Source organism: Rhinolophus hipposideros, assembly GCF_964194185.1.
Source record: "Rhinolophus hipposideros genome assembly, chromosome: 19".
Lineage (NCBI taxonomy): Eukaryota > Metazoa > Chordata > Mammalia > Chiroptera > Rhinolophidae > Rhinolophus > Rhinolophus hipposideros.
This window is the reverse complement of record NC_138065.1, coordinates 4,643,940-4,653,119: the sequence shown is the minus strand read 5'-3', so window position 1 is coordinate 4,653,119 and position 9,180 is coordinate 4,643,940. Positions and strand designations below refer to the sequence as shown.

Sequence of the window (9,180 nt, the reverse complement as noted above, 5' to 3'; positions counted from 1 at the left end):
CCTGCATTTTCCGTGCCCAGGCCACACCGGCTTAAAATTCATGCTGCTGGGCAGTAACAACGGCCACTTCATCCCTGAAACCCTGCGTATCCGGTGACTGAGAGGAGTGTCAACACAATCATCACTCAGCCACGTGGGAGGCGTGGAAGAACCGATGACGATTTTAGAAAACACCTAGCTCAGCCACCCGGCAGGAAGAGCTAGCACGGGAAGCTCTGCACAGCCGCTCTGCCCTGGCTGCCTAGCCCTGCAGTTATGGGGAGTGAAGGAGAAGGAACGAACTGGCAAGCTTTAAAAACTGAAAGTCAGCCACAAACATTTCTTGGCTTCCCAGGATTCCTAAGGCTGCAGCTTAAAACTAAGGAGCAGGGAAATCAGGAATAATGGGAAAATCACATAAAAGCCTAGATATTTACTCAAGCTCTTCAGTAAACTAGCTTTGCCAGTTACTTGTGCGTTACTTTATGAGTAACTTATTTCCATCCCTCAACTTCCTTACCTGTATTAAAATGAGACTGCTTTGAATGGCCCCACACTCAGACTCCCAGATCTCATTCCCCAGCTGTGACTACGTGGCAAACAAACTAGGGACAACAGGCTCAGAGAAGCCATGGGATTGGTTTAAGGCTCACTAACCCCACCACAATAAAGTCTACTCATTTGTATTTGTGTGTGTACCCTAGCTTTAATATGGGTTTATACTTTTTGAAATACATGAACTTTTTCATATTTTCTTCCAGCTACACAATGCACCCCACAAAGGTAGCCAATGCCTTTCTTGAATATATCTCCAGACCAGCTCCACATCTATGCTATTCAGAAAGGCCAATACTTAGGAGGCATCCCAGCCCCCCAGCTAAATCAGGAGAGCAAGTCACCAACATGCCGAGTAATTGAAAACGTCTTTGGAGAGCTTCTGATTAAGGAGAAAAAACGAGTGAGATACTGAGAAGCTTCCTTCTCCAGATTAGAAGTACCCCTCCCTCTCAATAAGATGGCGAGTTCTCTGGAACATCTGTCTCCTGGACCTTGTTTATCTTCCTTGATGAGTACTCATTTGAGAAGCCAATCCACTTGGGAAAAGACCTTGATACACTCTCCCAAGCAAACCTGGGCAAAATGGGCAAGCGGTTTCAGTCTACCAGTGTGAGTGTTGGTGAGGCCGGGGACAGGCAGGTGTGTTTGCTTGCCCTCTGGTGACGTTTCTTTTGCATATTATAATACATTCACAACTCGTTTTTAACTTCAGTGGCAGGATTCCAGGATGGTCTGGACATGGTGAGGAAAAAGTCACTCTGCCTCCTGCTGGCCACACGCAGTAAGGCTTGAGTTCCCTGTCTTATTGCTAGAGGTCACATTTCTCCTTCAGACATGCGGACTTGTGAAGGAAGGTAAGACAAAGGGAAAAGGAAGAGAGGGCTTCCTTCTTTGCTGAGGCTGGACTACGCTTTCGGTGTGAATAAACCATTTACATCAAACATCCTCACCTCCCTCATTTTGAGCCCAAACCTGCATTCGCTATGGGAACCAAAGGATGGACAGGAGTCAGGAAAAACCCTGCTCTGTATGACAACATCGCTGCTCCCTCTCGAGTGATAGAAGTGGGGAGCCCAGCCATCTCCCCTATTAAGGAACCCTGTTCTTTAGATACTCAGGGCCCCACACCAGCTTCTCCCCTCATTGGTGTCTTCAGTCTTTTCTTCCCTTTCCCCAAACCCCAATAAAACACACCAACTGCTTCAGAGTATTTCTGGGTTGGGTTTTTTGTGGGTTTTTTTCTTTTTTCTTTTTTATTTCAAATACTGAAAAAGTTCCCTGGGCTCTGTGGGGCTCCCCACACTCACTGCCCTTCTCCCCACAGCATATCTGTTTCAAGGACTTTTTTTTTTAAATAAACAATTAACATTGCGTTCTCAGCTTCCTCTGCAGAACCAGAGGAGCTGTTTGCATTGTAATATTTAGATAGACAGCTGCTTTTCTCTGGCACCAGGTCCCCAGCCACATCCAAGCAAACATGGCATTTTCCTACAGAGCTAAATGGGAACCTCTCATCTTTAGTTTTTTCCATTTATTCCCCCTCACTCCCACTCCACACTAGCCACATGGTTAAGGGGGAGGACAGTCAGGAATGTTTTGTTCAGTTCCAAGCCCTAATTCATATTCCCCCAAATCTCCCACCCCACACTCTCAAGCACCACCCCCCCACCCGGCACCCCCAGGATTTCACTGAGACTTCTCCCAACAGTTATTTGGAAAAAAAGGTAAAACAAAAAAGGTTCAAGGTCTTGGTGCTCAGCCCAAGGGGCTCCATGCGCTGGGACACCGACGGGCAGGGGCTTCCGCCTCTGCAGCCCGCGCCCGCCCGAGCCACCTCCTGACCCCTGGCTGCCAAAGCAGGGAGGGGCAGGAGCCAGCACAGGACCCGGGGGCAGCGTCTCAGGATCTGGCGGAGCCCCTGGCAGCATCATTCAACTTGGCCACTGCGGACGAACACAGAAGAAGAAAAAGAAAACACTGTCAAGTAATAAGGGAAGAACCCTAAATTCCATCCCAGTCTCAACCCCTGACTTGTCCACACGTAACAATCATTAGGCTGTCTGGCATAGGCTTCAATCCTATCCAGAGAGAATTACTGAGAGAGAGAGAATTTCAGTCTTATCCATGAAACAAAAGGTTCTCTGCCTTTTTGGAGATACCCATGAAAACAAAGACAGAGAAACAATTCGTTAGACGCGAACAAAATAACCGGAGGCTTGCAGGAGTGCAAGCTGCCTCCTGGCTTGGAGGAGGCTCGGTTTCACAGGCATGGCCACAGCCACGTACAGCAGCAGAGACAGCCGAGGGCACAGTGAGGTGGGGGCTGTGTGAGGCCAGGGCTGGATGACACACTTGTTCTGAGTGCATTTAATAATTTAGGTTTAATCAAAGCAATTGTGATTTGGGCTTGGAAATGACCCTTCTTGGCTGTGGGACTCAGATACTTCATGCAGTGGAAACGTGGTAAATACAGAATATAGCTTGTTTCTTTGTTTCTTAGCCTTGACGATGACCAGGTGGAGAGAGAGCGGGACCAACAGTTTTCTGGTTTCCCTATTTCTTCTATTCCTTCCTAAAACCAGACTCATAGGAACCTCAGTTTTGAAGGTTCAAATGGACTAATAGAGAAAGCGGCTCAGACAGAAAAGAAAAAAGTACAAAATTCGAGAAGATCGGAGATGAAGAAAACGTACAAAATTATATATATATTTATATATATAATAACATGACATATCTATGTACAACATGGCTGGGACAGTTGAGGAACCTATACAAGGCTGCTTGTCATCTTCCCCTCCCCACATGGACTTTAGACTAAGGAAGACAGCATGAGGAAATGGAGCAAGAAACACAAAAATTATATACAATTACAAGTGACAGTCAAGGGGACTGGGGGCCAGGGAACCCAGGGATCCTGCTCTCTCCATTCCTTCCTCACCAACCTTTTCCTACCCCATCTGAATGATGCCTAAAAGTGAATGACCAGTCAGGAGAGAGGCATATACACACCCTCCCCTCCCCCCACATACTGGCAAGTTCATCAGTCATTCGCTTTGGGCCAAATGTCTGGCCTATCAGAACCTGTGAGGTGAGAGGGCACAGGAGGATCACAGTTCTCACCCTGACCCTCTCTGTGGAAATGAGCGAGCTGCGTTCCGTAAGCTTCAGGCCAAGCTGGGGATCACTGGCCACCACAACCCCTTTCCTCCGCCCGTTCATGAATCAGCGCTACTCCTTCTCATCACACAGGAGCTGGCTGCTGAGCTCGTGGAAGGCGGAGATGGCTCAGTGTTCTCTCCCGCTCCCCACCCCCCTTCCTCCCAGGTGAATCATTTCCTAAGAACCTGCCCCAGAGGCCAGCTCAGTTCTTTCCTTTTCTTCTTGTCTCCCTAACAACACACCTGGCGTCTGATTACATCTGAACTGTGGGACTCCATGTGCGTGACCGAGCATGCCTCCTCAGGCCCACAGCTCAGCTGCCACAGCAGCCTTTGAGCAGCGAAGGCCCAGATGACAGGCCAGGAGAGAGGGTCAGGGCAGAGGCAAGAAGCTTCCAGGTTAGCTTCTTACAAGTTTTCTCTTGATCCTACGACCATACTTATGAGGCCCTCTTGTCTGAATTTATAACCCCCGAAATGTCCGCTTCCGCTCTACTCATCTAGTCTTCAAATGGTTCCCGTCTGCAGGCTCACCCATGGGCCTGCCTCACTTCTAGTTTTACAGTGAATAGCAGAGTTCGGGTGGCAGTTAAAGGATTTTAAAACCAGAATCTTCTCCATAGTCAACTCTATTTTACAGACTAGGAAATAAGAAATCCTGAGAGGTTAAACGACTTGACCAAAGTTATACAACACGTCTGCCGAGACTGAGTGGAACTAGAACCCACGGATCTTGATTCCTAAACCAGTGCTCTTTCCACTAATCCACGATACTCTCCAAGTGCTGGGAGAGAGAGAGAAGGCGCCCATTTTGTGTGAATAACGTTCCCACTCAGGGCAAACTGTAAGAGACACAGAGGTGAAGTGGGCACTGTAGTTTTAGGCAAGCAAATCGGTTTTTCTTTGGGAGGATTCTCTAAACCTGCCATAAAGCAAACACGAAGCAAGAGCAGCCTGAGGGACACAACACTTAGAAGCACAGAAAACAGACCTCATTCCATCTACCTTTCCCAGTGACGTCAGGTTAGCCTGGGGACGTGACACCTGCGGTGGTGTCCCTGAAGCTTAGCCTAACCCGTGAGGGGATAGTCTCTTCCAAACGGAGGAATCACATCGCCCCCGTTTCTCGTATGGAGGAAAAGAGTCTGCGGTACGACCCAATCCTAGTCTCCTGCTTCCGGGCCCCTACCTGGGCTACAGTGACGGTATGGAAATCTCAATGTAAGCAAAGACACGAACTCAGAGCCCCTCTGCAACAAATGATGCACACCCCTTCGCAGCAGCCCCCCGCAGAATCACTGTCATTTCTGGCTAGCAAGCTGACAAGGTCTCACTAGGTGCCCGTGCCATCCCTGCCTATGATATGTCAACGTCCAGTGGGTGAGGAAGGGGAGGAGAAGGGGGGCCCAGGTTACCCCGCAAGCTTGCTGGTGACGAGCGAGGACTTTCTCTGGGGCAGATCCTGTGGGGTGGGGATGTGGTCGCCAGTCACCAGGTTCTTGTCTGGTCCTGCACTTGGCAGCTGCTTATTCTTCATCTTGGCTTTGGCCATGTTGTAGTCTCCTGAGTCAAAGTACTTTTGCTAAGAGACAAGAGGGAGGGGGAGGTGAGTGAAGCGCTGGCCTTCTGCAAAAGGAAGGAGACCCACATCCATTATAAACCCTCCTCCGGGCTGAGATCTTTCAAGCCTTCCTTGAGTCACCCCATGCATACATAGCTTCGCGTCCGTTACGTGTATTTACGTCTCCTCCACACATGTGGTCTGACTTTTGCACGTATGTACGCCGTTTCCCAGCTAGAGTACCGATTTTTGGAGTTAAGAGCTAGCCCCTACATCCTTTGTGGCCTCAGCGTTACATGATGATTCAACAAAATGACTAACTTCACTGCTAAAGGCTGACGGAGGAACTGTTAGTCTCCAGCGGGCTTGGTGCTGGGCACACAGAAAGCGGTAAGTAGAAAGGCCATCTGGGGCCACCCAGCAACCAGCAGGAGTTCAACCTCCAGCCAACAACCGCAAACATGGAAACTGTTCCCCCAGACCACGGACAGAAACTGGGCTTGTTCATGAAGATAAAGGGCTTTGCCCGACTCCCACTGCTCCCACACGTCCCAGGGCTGTGACAGCCTGCCCACGCCTGCCTCGCCCACAGCGAGGTAAACTGTAAGTCAGCATCCCGTCGCCATCTGTGACTAAGCCTCGATAACCGGGATTGTCCACAGGGGCTGCATCGCTCTCCGTTTCATCCACACCGAGGAATACGCTCGAGTTCAATGACTTATCATCCCTCAGTCAGCTTTAGGAACCTCTGGGGGCCGCTAAACCGGAACAGGAGCTCGATGGCTATGAAGGCAGAGTCTCCCTGGGGGAGGAGAACCAAGCCTCTTGAGGGAGGAAATGGCTAGTGCTCACTTCAAGAGTTTGACGAAATCTATTCGTTTCCAGTTGAGGAAACCTGTAGGACACACGGTTTGATCTTCTTCTGAAATGATGCATCCCCAAATGTAGCTCCAATCCTGAAATTCCCACCATCCACACAGGCAAGTGCCTGGGGAAGGCAGCCAGCCAGGCTCTAACATCCTCCCCTCCTTCCCCCAAGCTCCCACACCCCAATGCCCCTACATTAAGCCTTAATATCCCACACGGGATATAAGAAGAGAACTGGTACCGTATCAGAGATTTACAACACTTTGCCTTGCTCTTTACACGTTTCTACCTCCTCTCCACGGCTGCCCGATGACAATCCTCCAGGTCAGCATTAGTAGAGCCTCTACAGGTCCCATCCCCTTTGGCTCCAAAGTAAGAGGGTAAGAGATTGTGCCCCATACCCCTTTCTGGAGTCTCTTCATGAGGAAGTCGGAGCCTCCAGGCTTTTGTCCTAGGCTTGGATATTTGGCCTTCAGCTTTGCCTCCTCGGCTCTCTCAGGGAGAATACCTTCTTTCTCCTGTGTGTCCTGGAGGGAACAAATGGGCCAATAAAATTAAAGACTGAGAAGACACTGCTTCTAATATTTGATAACTTTTATATTATCAACTTTCCTGACGATTCACCCAGGTGTGAACACGCTATCTCCACCCTACTCTTAAATAAAGCTAGACCTTTGTTCAAATCCCTAAAGCTCAAGATGACTGTATTGAGAGAAGAAAAAGACAGGTGCTTTTCATACTACGCCCAGAGAACTACCTCGGTTACCTGTGAGAACGGGGTTAAAGGTAACAACTAAACACAATACTTCAATCACAGAGCGAGCCATAGTGTACTCGGCACAGAAGCCAGGAAAGACAAAGAGAAAAGAGCTTCTGGTGATGCAGGATGAGTAGGAAAAGTTCCCAGGCTGTCCCTAACAGGCAGTACCAGTCAAATGGGAAAGCAAACAGGATGATTCTGCTGAGATGTTCCTTTCTTTTTTTTTCCTTTCTCATTCAGAGTCTAAGATAGTAATCTGAGAAGTCTCTCCCTGGAGGAGGCTAGAGCTATGGGGCCTTCTCCAAAGATCTCCACCTTAGTAATGGGACAACATTGCTTCAGCATTTCCATAAACATGTGGTAGGAAGGTGATAAACAGAGATGAAAATGACACTATTTTTAAGCTCAGGAAAATTGAGATACAGTAGGTTCACTAGTATTTACCCACAATTTTTGCCAAAAAGTCAACACCTTCCCTAGAGGGGCAAGTGATGGAAGTTTGGGGAAGCTGCCAAGAGCTCAACTGACTTGCAGGGGCTCTCGCTGTTGTTACCCTCCTCTTGATTTTAGTAGGCCCTGCTGCCCTTTTTTTTCTAAGTGACTTTTTAAATGGACCTAAAGCCAATCTGTAGCTCTTTTTAGTGGAGTTACATTCCCTTCTCTCGGAAATCCGGCACAGATATAACACCAGCTGTATTTCATGAACCCCCGAGCCCAATACTAAATCTCGTAAGTCAAATACAAACCCCAAGGAGAGGTGTATTTGGCGTGTTTTCATCACAGAATTGCGGGTGAACTAAGTCCCACTGCCTTGGAAGTCTGGGGGAGGAGGGAACAGGGTGGCGTCTTTCTTGTCACGACTCGCTCGGTGTCTTTTCTAGGATTAACCTCCATTATTCTGTATGGAACTCTAGCCCTCTTCAGTCTTGTTCGGTCCTCACTGAAGGTGGGCAACAGACCATCCCTAACCGTTAAAATAGGTTTCTTGAGAAAGTTGCCGCCTTTAGCTAGCCATAATAATTATTACTCTTCTCCCTTCCCCCAACGCCAGTCCTTTTTAAACGTCTTTTATCTAGACCTGTATCTTTCGGAGGATTTAGATGGCCGGAGTCAGCCTGGTGGATGCGTTGTTTATTTACCCCTAATAACTAATAACACACAACGCATCCCGGGACCACCAGCCCCCTTTCATTCACCCAGTCTTTCCAAACACCCACCCCGCACCCCAACTCAGCCAATTACAGCACAGCTTCAATGAGTTGAGCGGTAGGCCTATTGGCCAATCAGGAAGGCTACGGCACTGACTGACAATGGACTCAACTAACCAGCACCAAAGCAGCAAGCCGTGTTGAAGCTCACCCTGCGTGACGCAAAAAGTGGCCAACCTCTGCAGAGCCTGAGACCATGGCGACCAATCCGCACTTGTGGGAGATCGTCTCCCGCCCCATCACGGTCGCCCCCGGCTCGCCCGCCCGCACCCCCACCATTTCACCTGCTTCTCCTCGCCGGTCTCCTCCGCAGGGTTCTCCTCTTCTTGTTTCTGGGACATGGCGGGACCGGGGCTGTGGAGTGTAGGGGGCCCGGGAAGTCAACCGGAGAAGGGAAGGGGGAGGGGAAACGGGGACAACCTGAGCTGCTCCTTCGGCTCCTGTCACTAGGGTTGCTCAGTCAAAATGGCGGCCCGAGGCTGTGACGTTGCCACCGCCCCTTCCTATGGGAGCCAATAGGAGTGGGGTAGATGGGGCAATGACGTAACGATCTGCCAATAGTCGATGGCGAAAGGTGGGTTCTATGGAGGTGACGGACAAGCTGGAACACCAATTTGGAAAGAGAGTGAGACACAAAGACCAATTGGAAGCCCGTGGAGGACGTTAGGGGGCGGTGCTGCTAGCTTTGGCATTTTTTGCTCCGTTGGTGGGATCAGACTTCCTTCAGCTCCCACCGCCAGGTGCCCAGGAGGCGTTTCTGGCGAGCGAAAGGATGTAAACCTTTCATTTTCAGGTGGAGAGGATTAAGCTTTGCGCAGTGTTAGCAGAAAATTATCGACCTCCAGAAAATTATTTGGAGGTCAGAGTGGACTTGAAAGTGGTACTCAACACGATTCGGGTGTGTATCTTGGTGTGTGGAACCGAGAGACTGAGTCCCCAACCTGAGTTGTCTGGAGGAACATAAATGGCTTACGTTCCACGGTTTAACTCTTATGTATAGTTCTAGACTAGTTCATGGTCATCCCATGGACTAAGCTCCTTGAAACAGCACAGTTCTAGGTACACGGGAAACGTTTAGTAAATAGTTAT

General features: G+C 49.3%; 1 protein-coding gene across 3 annotated transcripts; it reads right to left on the bottom strand.

Annotated features, from left to right (window-relative positions):
• Nucleotides 1-668: 668 nt before the first annotated feature.
• ENSA (endosulfine alpha) lies at nt 669-8,574 on the bottom strand. 3 transcript variants are annotated; one of them, XM_081026576.1, is made up of 4 exons: nt 8,376-8,574; nt 6,525-6,650; nt 5,111-5,277; nt 669-2,480 (listed from the first exon to the last, which is right to left on the bottom strand). In XM_081026576.1, the coding sequence occupies exons 1-4, from the start codon at nt 8,430-8,432 to the stop codon at nt 2,465-2,467; spliced, it is 366 nt and encodes a 121-aa protein (XP_080882702.1). In that variant the 5' UTR covers nt 8,433-8,574; the 3' UTR covers nt 669-2,464. The 3 variants fall into 3 exon arrangements, with proteins under 3 accessions (XP_080882702.1, XP_080882703.1, XP_080882704.1); XM_081026577.1 differs by lacking the exon at nt 669-2,480 and having other exon boundaries at nt 3,210-5,277; XM_081026578.1 differs by lacking the exons at nt 669-2,480; nt 8,376-8,574 and adding an exon at nt 7,694-7,891 and having other exon boundaries at nt 3,222-5,277.
• Between the last annotated feature and the right edge of the window lie 606 nt (nt 8,575-9,180).